The sequence below is a fragment of the Orcinus orca genome, chromosome 18, assembly GCF_937001465.1.
Source record: "Orcinus orca chromosome 18, mOrcOrc1.1, whole genome shotgun sequence".
NCBI lineage: Eukaryota > Metazoa > Chordata > Mammalia > Artiodactyla > Delphinidae > Orcinus > Orcinus orca.
Window position 1 is genome coordinate 43,385,204 of NC_064576.1, and position 16,336 is coordinate 43,401,539.

General features: G+C 31.4%; 1 protein-coding gene across 1 annotated transcript in view; it reads right to left on the bottom strand.

Annotated features, from left to right (window-relative positions):
• The window catches only part of KLHL1 (kelch like family member 1), a 229,288-nt gene that overhangs the window by 181,263 nt on the left and 31,689 nt on the right, over positions 1 to 16,336 (bottom strand). The window contains exon 3 of the mRNA XM_004282153.3: positions 7,318 to 7,514. Within this exon, the coding sequence (XP_004282201.2) occupies positions 7,318 to 7,514 (197 nt within the window). The remainder of the gene's footprint in view (positions 1 to 7,317; positions 7,515 to 16,336) is intronic.

A 16,336-nucleotide genomic window follows, 5' to 3' on the forward strand; every position in this document is an offset into this window, starting at 1 on the left:
GGAATGTTTTTCAAGTAGATGAATATTATCTTCTTCACCATTATCAACAACAACAAAGCAGAAGGATACATTTCTTAAAATAGACTGTCTTTGATTTGAATATGAAAGCCTAAAATGGAAACATATTTGAAGAGCATCTGAATAGAAGAAATGGACTGTGCCTAAAATGATCCCTTAAAAAGCTTATAATTTTCATAGGATCCTCTGTGATTATGCTTAATTAGTCTTCAAAACTGTCATAAATGCACATTTCATTGTGGTTATTTTCTAGAATCCTAACAATTACAAAGTTCTATATAGTCAAACTGCAATTACATGAGTGAATAATTACTTGTTATAATATCACTATTTATTATACATCTCTATCAGTTTATCTGGTGTAATCTGAATATCCTCTTTGTGTACAACACTAAACAATTTAAAGGCAATTTTTAAATTGCCAATTTTTAAAAACTCCTCCACTCAAATCAACTTCCAATCTTAGACAATAGACTAGAATTTTACCAATTCACAAAAAACTCACAATTTTACCATTTGTGAGTTAGAACACAAATGAAAACTGCCTTTGAAGAGTTGTCAGTCTAATTTAGCAACAAAACAAGTAAAGAAAATCATACACAAAAACAGGACAAGAGGAAATTCCTTTCTACACAGGCCTCCACATACTTCCTTACTGCTTGTGAGGATTAAGTATTGGTGGTAGTTGTCCTCCGAGCCACTCATTGTACTCACCCAGAACCTTCATTTCTTATCAATTTACAAAGAAATTCTGAAAATCAAATTTGGCTAATTTTCAATGTGACACATTTATATACTGACTTAAAATCATTACTCACACCATGTATGTATATGAGATACTCAAAGGACTAACACAAAGTAATGAATGAAAGGAAAAAATGAATATTCAAAGCAATTTTTAGTATTAATATATCACATAGTAGCCCTGAGTAAAATATGGATGAAGTGAACTTTATTTTGACAATGTAGAAAAGCAAAGACATTTAAATTTCATTTGTTCTACCAAAGCAAACTCTAATTTATGGCTTATTAGAAGGGTTATTGGTAAAGATTTTTTAAAAACCATGCTGCTGGCTAGAAACCATGAGAAATGTCAGGTATTTCAAAACCATAAACAGAAACCACATAAATAAAGTTTGTCCATTTTCTCTGGCATTGCTTTAAGGGCTATGAAAGACAAGTAAACCATGTACAGGAGATTTTAGAGTCTGGACTCTGGAAGGGTCACTGCTCTTATCCTGAGTCTGGAAGGCTTTATTCTCCAGCTCAGAAATGCCTACTTTTCAAAGCTACTGATTGAACATAGCAAACTCTAATTAGTCTTATTGCCACTGCTTCTGCCTCTAGCACAAACACTGTGGAATGTTCCAAGTCATGCTGGTAGCACTGAGCAGAAAGTGAAGGTGAAGTGAACAGGGGAATGAAAAAACTGAGGAGCAAAATATTCATGGAATTCTTTGGTCTCATCTATGTTTCAGGTTTATAGTGTCCATTTGTCTCAAGTAATCCATGTTTTGAAATATCCTGGATATCAGAAATCTAATTTGATATACTGGATAAAATGTAAATTTATTAGCATATTAGATAGAGCTTGAAATTTGTGGTAAGATAGTACCAGGCTTAAATCCCCATTCTAGCATGTTCAATCTATTACTCCTGAGTAGATTATTTAACTTCCTAAGTCTTAGCTTTGCCATTTTTAGAATGGATATAACATACCTTGCAGGAGTTGTGAAAGGATTAAATTTCAAAACTTTGTTTAACATGTAGAGCAATGCCTGATATATACTATATACTTAACTCGTGCATCACCAGCACCAGTAGTGCTAAGCATTGACATCAAACAAAATGGCAGAAGCTAAAGCTACCTCATTTTCTCTTTTTCTTTCTCACTCACCCAGTACGTGTGTGTAAATATCCATGTAGACCTCTAATGAAGTACTAACATTATTCTTATTCTTTCTTCTTGATTTCTTCTAATGCCAATCTGGTGATTAGTCAAAATTAAATCTTGGCTCATACTTGCTCAAAAACTTTCAATGTTATACCATTATTTTAAAATAAAAACACAAATATATAAAAAAGTCTCCTTAACCCTGCAAAATTTTGTTCTGCCAAAATCTCAAGGTCATTGTCTCCACCTCTTCTTTGCCTTTCCCACCATTCCATCACACTTGAATTTCCTTAAACAGAACAAAGCACCTTCCCACCTCAGATCATTGGTACATGCACTTACCTATGTCATGAATATTCTTTAAGTCTTCATTTGACTAATATCTGCTTCATCCTTTACAACTCAGTTTTTACATCACATATTTAAAGAGGCTTTCCCTGTTTCACTCTCCTATAGCATCCTATAATTTTCCTTTGTAGTATTTACCATACATATAATTATCATTCATGGTTATAATTTCTTTGCTCCAACATATTCATCTTGACTGTAAGGGCAACTTATGCCTATTTTGGTCACCATTGTATCCCCAGGCCACCTTCTACAGCTCCTGGTACATAGCAATCAGCAATCACTACCCCCTTCAACAATGAATGCTATGTACAGACATCTGTCTAGGTTTCCAGGTTATAGAAAGTTAAACAAATGCTACCACATTAATGGTGGAAGTAAGTAATAACAACACTTAACAACAAATATATGATATAAAGGTGGGAGTTAAAGTACTCTACAGGATATAAAACAGTGTGAGGAAATAGAGAGTTTTGAAGGGCAGGTCACTTTCAGTAGAATATTCAGATATGAGATCTCTGTGGAAGTGACGTTTGAGCAGAAAGCTGAATGAGGCAGAGAAAGGATATAAATATTTGGTAGAAGAGTGTTTCCGGCAGAAGGAAGAAAGAACAGCACAAAGGTTATCTGGTGATATTATGCTTGTTATAGTCACAAAACAGCAAGAAGATCAGTGTGGCTGGAATTGTGTGAACAGGGAAAATAATGATAGGAAATATGATTGGAAAGAAAGTTAGAAAAAGACCATGGAGAGTCTCGTTGAATGACTGAATTCAGGAGTACTGAGAATCACAATTCTAAATATCTATGAGAACTGAAGAAATTAATTAATATATTAATTTCTGATAGGTGCTGATAATTTACAGGTGCTGATAATTTGTTGGGACAAACTGAATCTCAGTGGAAAGAATTGTTCTCTGTCACAAAAGTTGCAATATAGTTGTGAAGACCAGCCATAAAGACATAAAAGATAATTAATTGCATAAGAAAATTTATGGTGACATCATATAATCCTAAGGAAAGGAAAACTAAGAATTTAAATGAAGGAGAGAATGTCATGAAAATTTTTAAATATTTCTTAGGCATGGATGAACTTACCTGGAAACTGAGGGGTTATTTAGAATTAGATACCAGAGATTCCAGACAAGTAAACTATTGTGAGTAAAGTACAAGGGAATTTACAGCACATATTTAGAAGAGGTGAAATTAATTCAATGCATTTTTAGAAAAAATGCCCAGGTAGTTGTTCAGAAGTTAGGTGTGCAGAAACATGCCTATCAAAATATGGAGTTTAAACCTGCTATTTGTGGGTATGTGTTTAAGACATTGTTGAACTAGGAAAGCAAGCCACTCTGTGTTCTAAGTAAGACAGATTTTGGATAGGGAATTTGAGACCTAAATGGTCTTTGAAAGGGCCGTGGAAGTGAAGGTCAGGGAACTTTCTGCTAATGATCTCAACCTTCAGTTCAATGTGAAACGTTCTGAAAAGTACTATGCAAAGGCACTGAGTTCCTCAAGAACCTTCCATCAACTGTCTACAGTCTTCCATCAACTGTCTCAGTCTACAGCAGTGAAGCCAATTGCTTTTAAGGGCTCACTTAGAAGTTACTTCAAGTTTCCATTGTCCACATATCTGCCTGAATCTGCGTGTGGAGAAATAATGGCTTTTTCTCTTCCACCTTCTATACCTTACCTGAATGCCTCTTAAGGCAAACTCTAAACCAGAACTGTATGGAGAGAGGATTTCTTAAAAAATGAAGATCCAGGAGTCTCCTGTAAAGGTAAAGCTGACCTTGGAAGGAAGTAAGGCTGATGATCAGTAGAAATAGATAAACCAGCATAGAAAGAAAAATCAGAAGACTGAAGTAGAAGTTTGTACTACTAAAATGAAAAACAGAATGAAAAAGCACTTAAACACTACTGTTTTAAATGAAAGCTCATTCTATCACATACATGAAGATACCTATTTTCATGCCCTGATATTATTCAGCCACATGAACCAAATTTGTTTCAACTTTTCTTCATATGACATGGTTATAAAATGTTTATTATTCTTGTTATTCTCATCTATTTCTGTTTGTCACTCTCTAATATTTTTAAAATGTGATGTCCAGAACTAAGAACAGGTCTCACAATGAACTCTGTCTAATAGAGAACTATTTCCTTCAATTATTTTGTTGCTATCTGTATATTCACACAACCAAAGTTTAAATTAATGTTTTAGAATATATTTCACACTTCTGCCTAATATTGAGCTTGCAATCAGAATTTTCCAGTATTTTGCACATGAACCACTGCCAAGCAGGGTCACCTTCCCTGAATCAATTTTGGAATCATCACACAAAATCAATAGCTGAAGCCAAATAAATAAGTGAAATTTCCAAAGGAAACATAGCAAAACATATAAAAAGCAAAGACATACAGACAGCAAGTTAAGATCTGGATGTTGAAGATCAAGTTCATATCTAAAATATTTTGACAAGGAAATTGAAAATTAGAAAAGAATGTTACTTATGAAATAAGCAAAGAATGCATATTTAGATGCAATAAATAAATTAATTCAGTACCAGAGGTAGTAGGAAATCTGAGATGATTTGTTACTGAAGTAGTTAAGAAGAAGAAAAAAATAACATAATAAATTTGTTCAAAAAACACAAATTAAGTAGATTAGATGAGGAGATATGCAGGAATAAACACAGATCAGAAGCAAATATGTGGTGAGAAATTATAATACCAGATACAAACGCTCACTGTAAAGTGTTAGAACTGAGAGAAAATAACGATCTAGGAAGACAACTGGTCAGTAAATTTTCTTCATTAAAATAGTAACCCAGGAACATTGGGAGAACACTGGAGCTTCATGTTTCCAAAAGAATTTGAAATCTTTTTAATTTCAACAGACATGACACAACATGTGATCAATTCATAGTCTCAAAAATAAATTAAAATAGTTATTTAGAATGTTGAGTGTCTTAGCTAGAACTCTTATATGTTTCTGTTTTACACATATTTTACTACAGAATATAAATTTTAATGTGTTTAAAAATATATTGTTACTATTGTGTGATAAATTGCAGATCAGTCCAAGCAGCTGCAAGAAAAACATTTTTATTACTAAATTAATAATTTCGAACTAGACCAGAAGGAACCAATATCCCTCTGGATATGGAGGCATATTGTTCTTTGGCTTAGCTAAGCCAGGAACTCCTAAGAGTAATGAAATGTGCATAATTAAATGACTGCAGTTAGACTTTGATATTTTGGTTGATGAAGTATTTGTTTACATTGATTTTATACGCTTCATATAATTTCAATAGTAGTACTGTGCCCTGTCATGGAATATTTTGAAAAAAGAATTTGAAAATAGAATTACAAAGCATGTATCTCCTTCCTTTTATTTCTACATTTTCATTTAATTTACTAATCTGCTTAACAGATTAAAGAAGAAAATTAAAATAATATTGAGATTCTGTCTAAGAATAACAATGAGAAGACTTTTAAATGGCTGACTGTCTTTAGTAATTTGAAAAGGTGTTAAAGCTCAAAATAAGAACTTTTAAATAAATAGCAACTATAAAGCTTAATGAGATTTATTTCATATAAATTCTTCCCTTGAGGTGAAAAGAGAAATTTCTATACTTTACAATTGGTTGTTTCAATAATAAAAATCAAATCATTAATAATGTTAATAATAATAACAATAGCAAAAATGGCTAACATTTTATATAGAGATTGCTACATTCCAGGTACTGTATTAAATGATTTTAGAATGATTATTTCTAGGGTATGAAATAATGGGTGTGAAATTGTTGTAACTGATTACTCAATTCTATAATGGAGATAACATTAAAAGAAACACACTACGAAGTACACATACTTAAAGTCTAAAATTCAAATGACTTTTAATATCTCTTATAAAGCTGTTAAAATACCTACACATATACATACTTTGTATATATAGCAAAAAATTAAAGAGAAAAATACGAAATAGGCTTATAGTATTTTAGGACTATTAACTGACTGATATTCAATCAGTTTAAACTCTTTATGAAAATAGTACAGAAAGTCAAATTTTAAAAAAAAGTAGATCAGTTGATTTATATATCTAAATATTTTCCCTTAGTATACTAGTTCCCAGGAGTTCTGAAATCCAATATTCACTATAACAATAAATAGTTTAAATATACAGTATAGATATGATTTTTTTCTCCACAAATCATACAGGCAAATCTATACCTAACATATCATGCTATGATAAAAAGTGTATTAAATATCTGGAGTGCCATAACAAAATACCATAGACTGGGTGGCTTAGACAACAGGAGTTTATTTCTCATAGTGCTGAAGGCTGAGAAGTACAACATTTAAGGTATAGGCTGATTGGGTTCCCTGGTGAAGGCTCTATTCTTAACTGGCAGATGGCTATCTTCTCACTGTGTCCTCACATGGTAGTGGAAGAAAGGAAGCAGATTCTCCAGTGTCTCCTCTTATAAGGGCACTAATCTCATCATGAGGGGCCAACCATGATGACTTCACCTAAACCTAATTACCTCCAAAGTCCCCATCTCCAAATAACATCACATTTGCAGTAGGACTTCAACATTGAATTTTGGTTGATAGAACTCAGTCCATGGCAGAGAGGTTGTTAGAAAAATTCAAAAGAAAAACTTCTGTGGCATAAACTTCTAGCTCTTAACTAGAAAGAAAAGGGAAAAAATAGGGCAGCTGTGGAAGTGGATGCAAAAAGATAAATATGCCAGGAGCAATTAAGAAAAAAATCTTTTAAGCACTATTTAACATCCCGAGTATCAATATCTATATCTATATTGCCTATAAAATGTAAATAAAACTATAACAATAATAAAGTCCATTGTGTGATGTCATTTTTTACTTTGAGATTATTAAATATTATATGGTACATTGTGTCCCATGATAAAAATGTGCCAAAGATGCAAAACTAATTTTAAACTTTAAAAAGATTTTTAACACAACAGTAATTATTTTAACCTCTGATAATACAGCTATGTCTCTTTTATTTAAAAATTAAATTTCCTTACCATTGTGTAGCTGTGGGCCACTTTCATTAATTCAATACATCCTTGAGCATCTGCAAATGCTCGGATTCCTAAACAGTTAGATGGATGCAAGAGCTTCATGAGGAAATGGCAGCACACTTCTACTACTTGAGGAAGCTGAAGAAGGGAAGCTGCAGCAAGAAGGTTTTCAATGGTTTCTTCCTTTAATTCCAAGCAACCTAAACATTAAGTGAAAAGAATTATGAAACTGTTCAAAACATGAAATAACATGTACCATTCTATTACTCAAAACATTAGTCCAGTCTTCTAGAAATGATCTGAACCTAAATTGATAATCCAAATAAATATAACTCATGAAAAGCCAGAAATTGTTTTCAACATCTTGCATTTCTTAGTTTGTGTAATGTTCAGAATCATGTAGTACATACAAATGCAGCTTCAACTAAAATATCTGTATCCTATTGAACAGGAATTATGGTTGTTCCTTTGGTTGTGGATTAGGAAAGAAAAAAAATAGAAATATTTCACAATATATGACTACAAGCTTAGGAGAGCAAAGATGCACTAACATTTTCTGACAATATATGTGTATAAGAATATGAAATACCTATGTATGGATAATGAACATATGTATATGTGTCTATAAATACCTGTGTTGTATGTTGCTAATATTGTATTTAACTCATTGTGCCTATGATTATAATTTCCTATAATTTTTCTTTCTTTTTGGTCAGTTAACTTCAAAAATTAAGCTCTTTAGTGTTTCCCCTTTTTTCTAACTATTGGAATAACTTATTAAATAATGGAGCTATTCCTGGACTGTTTATAAATCTCATCTGTGAAAACTTCTAGGCTGAACTATTTAGGTTATATTTCATTTAGCAATTCAACACATCTTTAATAGGTATAGTTCCATTCAGATTTTCTATCACTATTGGGTGAGGTTTTCTAGGTCATACATTCTCAGAAATGGTTGATTTCATCTTAATTTTTGTGACACAGATGGCTACTCTTCACTAGAAATATCTCCACTCATTTTTCCTGAACACAGGGTCAGGCCACATACTGTCATGACACATGTCAGTGGATGTGTGTTGCTACCACACTGAGGCATTTATGATGTGAGTGTGCTTCATCCCTACTCTTGCTCTTCTACCAGCTAACTGAAGACAGAAAAAAACCCTCGTGGATAGAGGCTACACGGGAGCAAGAAGCCTGAGCTCTGAATCCATGCCCAGTGCTATGAGCTTCAAACAGCAATATTCAATGTTTAAACTAATAATACTCCCAAAATAAACTCAAGTTCATACTTGTGTATGTACTTGAATGCAATCCCAAGTGTCTAAGTTTGAAACTCAAGTGCAAAACCATAGGGAAAAATAATTGATTAACCTTTATTATTAATATGTTGTCATCTAAATTAGAAGGATATTCTTGCCAGCTGAAATATATTTTCTAACTTTGTGATGCTACTGTAATTTTTTCTTAGATATCTCCTTTTTCCATCATTAGCATTTATTTTTATGACATGTAAGAGAAGTTGTCTACTTTCAAAAATTCAACTTTCAAGGACAGAATATTTATTAAGAAAAGTCTCATAAACAGAATGCCTTTATTTTTTCCCACACCAAAGTTTTTGTTCTGGATTTTTTAAAACTTACAATAATTTGCAAGAATAATACAATAAGCAGTTAAAAACCTTTCACTTAACTTCACCAAGTGTTAACATTTTGCTATATTTATCTATATGTGTGTGTGTTTATACTGTAGTTGCTGAATAATTTGATGGTACTTCTAATCAACCTGTATTTCACCCCTGAATACTTCAATGTGTCTCTAAGAACAGAGCTTTCTCCTACATAGCCACTCATGAATGTAATTCTTTACACTCACGAAATTGATACAATAGTATTTGCTATAATGCAAATTTCCCCAAATGTTCAAATAAGATGATTTAAAGATTTTATTTTTAAATTCAGAATCTAATTAAGTCTCATTACATTAACTTGTTATGTCCCTTTAGTTTTCTTTAATCTAGAACAGTTTCCCAACTATTTTGTCATTCACATTTACGTTACTGAAGGGTTCAGACCAAATGCTTTGTAGAATTCCTCAATTTAGGTTAGTCATATTTTTTCCCCATGATTAGATTTAACTGAAAACTTTTTGGCAGGAAGACTGTACAGGTGATGTTGTACCCTTTTCAGTGCTTATATATAGAGAGGTCCATAATGTCAGTATATCCCACTGTTGATGGTGTTAAATTTGGTACCTTGTTTAAAATACTGTCTGCCAGATATCTTCATTTTAAAGAAACTCTTCCATTTATACTTAATAAGTAATCTGTTGGGTGAGGGACAACTTTGCTTTCAAACATGACATTTCACTCATAACTTAACATGTTTAACAGATGAAGAGCATTATGTTTTATTTATGAGTTTCATTGAAAGAATAAGAGAGCAAAGGAATCTAATGCATATTTCAAAGTATCACAAAGGATGTGATGAAGAAAAAAGAAAGGTAAAGTGGATGCAATAAATTGAAAGGAAATTAAAACTCTTTTTATTACATATAAATTTCCAATTAAATTAGCTATCTAAAGTTTAGTTTGGTATAAAAGAGAGACACTATCAATAATAAAAGTTATTAAACTTTCAAGATTCTAAAAAATGCACAAGGACCCTGTTCAGATATTATCAACTAGTAGAACATTGAGTATCATGATCAATTTGACAGAGGAGACATTTGCCAATAGTAATAAAATTATCTAAGGTGTTTATGTTTCACATTATCAATAACTTTTTCATTCAATAATAATGTCAAACAAAATCTTCATCTGCAGTTGAAGGATTCATACCAGTTTAAATGATTTTAAGACTAATTATATTAGTGCAATTATAGATATATATGTTAAAGTTTATGAATATTATAGTAAACATCAAAATAAAGTATTCTACAAATTATGGAAACCTATATTTTATATAAACTTTAGCTGATTTACAAAATGTATACCTATACTTATAAAAATAAAAAAATATAAAATATAGAGGAGCTAACATGAATACTATAAAATCTGTTATTATTTACAGTTGATTATAAGCATAATAATTTTATATATATATATATATATATATATATTTAAAATGTCATGATTTAAGACCTTTGGAGGAATTTTACCTAAAAGTTTTCAGTAAGATTATCAAGAAGATATTTGTATGCTTTTTAGCATAGATTATATGAAAATCAGCTTAAAAAGGATATGGTTTCAGTTGGTATGGTTTTTATAGATTCCATTTTTGTTGTGATTTCAGAACAGTGGGAGAGTGATTTTCTTTAATTTTAATTGATTAGTTATTCTCAATAACATCTGTTCAGAAAAGAATTAACACAACAAGCCTGAACTGCTCTCCTTGAAAAGTCCTACTTGCAATATTTGCCCTTGACTAGTGCCTGAAAACTTAGATTTCAAGAGGGTTCCCACCATTAAGTAATATAAATGGCTCACTGTGCCTAAACTGTTTGTGTAAGCATTATGGTTTATGCTTAACAACTGCTTTCCTTCTGGGAGTCTTGAATTTTGGTATATACTAAGCAGAGGTTGCCTATGTGATTAGCCCTCAACAAAAACCTGGGACTCCAAGTCTCTAATGAATCTCCCTGTTGGCAGCAACTCACAGGTTTCGTCATAACTCTTTGCAAAGGAAATTAAATGCCTCCTGTGCTATTCCACTTGGAATGCTGACCTTGGAAGTTTGCTCCTGGTTTTCCAAGAACTATGCCCTGTGTACCATTTCCCTTTCCTCATTATTCTTTGAACCCTTTTGATATAACAAATCAGAGCCATTGGTTTGTCTGTATGCTGAGACTTGTGAGCCACCCTCTCATGAATCATCCAACCTGGAGGGTTAGTCTTGGGGATGTCTCAACACAGCATTCTAATTAGAATAGTTGGGGTGGTGGGTGATGTTTGAGATATACTGTGCCCACGTGTTGGAAGATACAACATTGCTAAGATTTCAACTGACCCCAAATTAATCTATAGATTTATTATAATCATATTTAAAATCCAAGCAGACTTTTTGTAGAAATTGCAAAACTGATCTAAAGTTCCTATGTAAATGCAATGACCTAGAAAAACCAAAACAATTTTGAGAAAGAACAAAGTGGGAGTAATGTCACTACCAGATTTTAAGACTTTTTACAAAGATATGGTAATTAAAATTGATTGCTATTAGTCTAAGTATAGACAATAGATCAATGGAAAAGAATAGATTCTAGAAAGATTTTCAAAGGCTCAAAAAAATTCAACTGAGAAAGGATAGTCTTTGAATAATGGGTACAAGCAGGTAGGCATGTACAAAAACTTGTGTTTTAATCTGTACCCCACAAAATATATAAAATTTACTCAAAATTGATCATAGTCCTAAATTTAAAACTTAAAACTACATACCTTCTCTAAGAAAACATGGGAGAAATACTGTGACTTTAAGTTAGTTAATGATTTCTTAGATAAAACATCAAAAAGCATAATCCACAAGAAAACATGGTAAATTGGACTTTATAAAAATCACTACAAGTGACAATAGTAAAGGAACAAAAAGATGAACCATGAATGGGAAAAAATGTGTGCAAAATCATATATCTGATAAAGTACTTGTATCCAAAATACATAAAGAACACTCAAACTCAATAATAAAAAAAATTTAATGGGCAAGTGGTCTAAACAGACATTCCACAAAAGAAGATACATGAATGTAAAGTGCTCAACAACATTACTGTTTAGGAGAATGCAAGATAAAAAGCACAATGATATACCACTACATATACATTAGAACAGCTGGTGGAAATGTGAAATGGTATAACCATTTTGGAAAACATTTTTACAATTTCATCTTTCAAATGACTCAGCCATTTCACTCCTAAGTATTTACCCAAGAGAAATAAAAGAATGTGTCAATATAAATCCTTCTACATGAATGCTTATAGCAGATTTATTTTGTAATGACCAAAACCCTGAAAACAACCCAGACATTCATCAGCAAGTGAATGGATGAAAAACTTGTAGCCTATCCATTTACTGGAATAAATTAGAAAGAACTATTGATATGAGCAACATCATGGTTACTTATGCTGAGTGTAAAATTATGCTGAATATAAGAAATCAGATGAAGATAATGCTACCATCCAATTTAATTAAAATTCTTAAACATCCAAACTTATCTATTGTGAGTGACATAAATCAGATCATCAGTACCTGAGCATGGGTTAGGGTTGAGGCGAGACAACAAGATGGATCATAAAAAGAGATGACAGATAAATTAATTATCCTGACTATGGTAATGATTTTATGTATGTATAAACATGTCAAAACATCAAATTGTATATCTTATATATGTATAGCTCATCGAATGTAAATATTCATCAATGAAGCTTTTAAAAAATACTCAAATGTTAACAAAGATGATTTGAATTGACTAGTACCTGTAAATATTTTCTGAGGGCTTTAATTCAAACTTTACTAACAAAATCACAAAGATAGAATATTATAATTTAGAGAAATTGTGGTTATGTGTACAATTTGTCTTAAGCTTACAATGTACAGGACACATTATTATAGTCATGGAAACTTCATATATACTATTACCAATTTAAAATACTTGACCGAATTATTTTAAAAATAATCTTATAAGTGTAAACCTAACATGTAAAATGGTGTGTGTGTGTGTGTGTGTGTGTGTGTGCACATTAGTATATTTACTTTCCCAATCAAAGTGATTCATAGATATTATGCAATGGTTCATAGATATTATGATTCATATATATTATGCAGTGAAATAAGCTATAGGATATATAAGAACAAATAATTATTCAGTCCAAATTCAAATACTGGATCTAATATTGTACTTTATAATAATTTAGGTAAAATGTCAGCAGGGCATCTCACCATCCTTTCCTGTTAAAAAAAAAAAGAGAGAGAGAGAGAGAGAGAGAGAAACTAAATTTTCACAGGTTATCTATAGGCTAATTTTTAAAAGTTACTTAGTGGTAATTTTGGATGTGAATTTGGAGGATATGAGCATTGTTTGTGCTATTTTTTTCAACTTGGAATATATCCAATGAAAGGATCCATTTGTAGAAAATCAGAAGGCACAAATGGAATATTAGTTAGTGTTGAGCTTGAATACACACAAATTGAGCTACCTCATGCATGATATATTCTTTGTAACTATAACCTGGTTATTTCTCTGGCAGATTTAGATGGTAAAAAGGCAAAAATCTGTGAAGTATTTGACTTAAAATAATCCTAAAAAAAGATATGACTACTGTTAATGGAAAAAAAAAGTAATTCTATACATCCACTCAAAGTTAACTTTCAAGGCATTAATGTTCACAAATGGCTTTAGACTTACTGAGAGGGAAAATCTATGATTTTACTTTAGGTGACATTGAAAATTGGCTTTAAAATATCCAATGACATTTTAGATAACTAAGGAGCTATAAGTATAGTAAAAGAAAACCCTGAGAAATTTTTCTAAAATAATAAGAAATTATTTATAATGTTTCTTGACAAGTCCAGAGGATGAGGCTGGTTGTCCCCAGAACTGATTAATTGAAGGGCTCAACACATCTTTAGGAAACAGCCATCCTTTCAAGAGCCTTACTGTTTCCCTCATGGTTGCCATAGTTGCAAGCTTCAAATTCAGACAGGAAAACACCCATCAGAAGAGAGAGTATTCGTTAATGCATTGATACATTTCTGTTGCATCAGTGAAGAAATCTTTACTAAAAGTTCCCCAGAACTCTTTCCTTATGTTGCCTTGGCAAAAATATTTATGACATGACCATGCCTTAACCCAATAATTAGCAATGGGGTAAAACCCCAATAACTGATTTTGACCTTACACGAATTACATTGATAGAAATGAGTCACTCTCCCTTAAGTTAACTGGGGGAATAAGAAGAGACTGACTTTTGAATATGGGACCTCTAATGTGTCCTACATTATCTGCAGTCTCACCTTAAGTAAATGACAAAGCTACTGAGCATTCCAAACATGTATCAGTGGACTCAAACTCTGATTTCCTACAAGAGAATATAGTTAAATTTACACTATATTAGCATGAAAATATGTAAAATATAATTGGAAGAAAATCACAAAGATTATAGAAGAATATAAATCTGTGCTGTTCATGTTTTAATAGATAAGTTGTATTCTATTAACAACTATGCTGTATAACCATATTTTATGTATAAATTCAGTTATATTGAAAAGATAATGCATTTTACCAGATAAGTGCAAGAACTGCCCATAAAACCCATAAAGTAAATTAAATATTCTCTCTATATATTTATGTGTCTACCTACATATCTATCTCTATCTTTAATGGAAATAAAGAGAAATAATATGATACATTAGAATTAAAACAAAGTAAAAAACTGATATTTTAGTAATTTGTAGGGGTTTAAAAATAAACTTTTTCTTAAAATATTTTATTTATTTATTTGTTGACATTGAGTTTATTGAAATGATATTAAATGTGTAAAATCTCCATTTTACAGAAAATGAGACCCTTGTAGAATTAAAGAGCTGGTAAATGATAGCATAGAACTCAAATCTAAAGCTAGCTTCAAAACCTGTATCTTACTACCCTGCTTCTTACCATGAGTACTTGGAGAGCAGGTATTAAGTTTTGATCAACTCTAAATCCCTAGCACTTAGCTTAGTACTAGGTACAAGTATAAAAGAGAAATTAAATTACCTATAATGTCACCACCTAGTATAACCACTATTAAAATATTGGTATATTATATTGACAAGTACACACTGCTATATTTAAAATAAAATGCCTTTCTATGAAAAAAAATGTTTTCAAAGAATACTGACTCAAGTTGAAAAATGTTCACACTGTATTAAAAAAAGATAAAACATAGGTAATGTGATCAAAATTTTATAAAATATTATTTATTTATACACATCTGTTTTATATATATGCACATAAAAAGATTGAAATAAAATACTTTAGATTTACAGAAAACCTGCAAAGATAGCCGAGAGATTTTTCATATAACACATACCTGTTTTTCCTAGTTAACAACGTATGATCCACGTGTTAAATTAATGAACCAACATTGTTATATTATTATTAACCAAAGTTCAAACTTTACTCATATACCCTTACTTTTTTACCTATTATTCTTTTTTCTGTTCCAAGATCCCATGTAGAATACAACATTTCATTTAGTCATTATATCTCCTTAGGCAACACTTGGCTGTGACATTTTCTCAGACTTTTCTTGTTTTTAACGACTTTGACAATTTTGAAAGTATTAGTTAAGTATTTTGTAGACTGCCCCCAACTGGGATTTGTCTAATTATGATTACACTGGGAATAAGGGCTTTTGGTCTCGTCACATCATATCAAGGGTGCAAATTATCAACATGACATCACTGTTTATGTCAATTTTGATTACTTGGTAAAAGTATTTTTTGTCAGGTTTCTGAATATAAAATAACTCTTTCACCCACTTTTCCATACCATGCTCTCTGGAAGGAAGGCCCTATGAACAGCCACACTTAAGGAGCAGGGAGTTATGCTCTCTTTGAGAGCAGATTAATTACATAAATGATTTGGAATTTATTTATTTCCTCAATAATTTATTTATATAAATACATTCCTAGGGTTTTTTCAGTGCTTCACAAAAGGCAGGAGAGTTAAGGAAATTTTGGTTTACATCATTTTATTAAATTTAATAGATTTACATATCTTTCTAACAATTACCAAAAGAAATTGATTTTTACTGTAATTTAGACTTTTGCTGCTATCAAATTATTCCTTAATCTAATATGCACCACATTACTGGCACTCTGGTATACTCCCTCTCTCTCTCTCTGTCTGTCTCTCTCTTTTCTCTCTCACTCTCATCTGTAGGGAAATCCTGATTGTCATGTGAAAATTATAGCAAACCAATTTTAGAAAAAAATAATATATACTTGGGAAATTCTATAATCTTAGAGCTTATTAATTAATAAACAATGTCT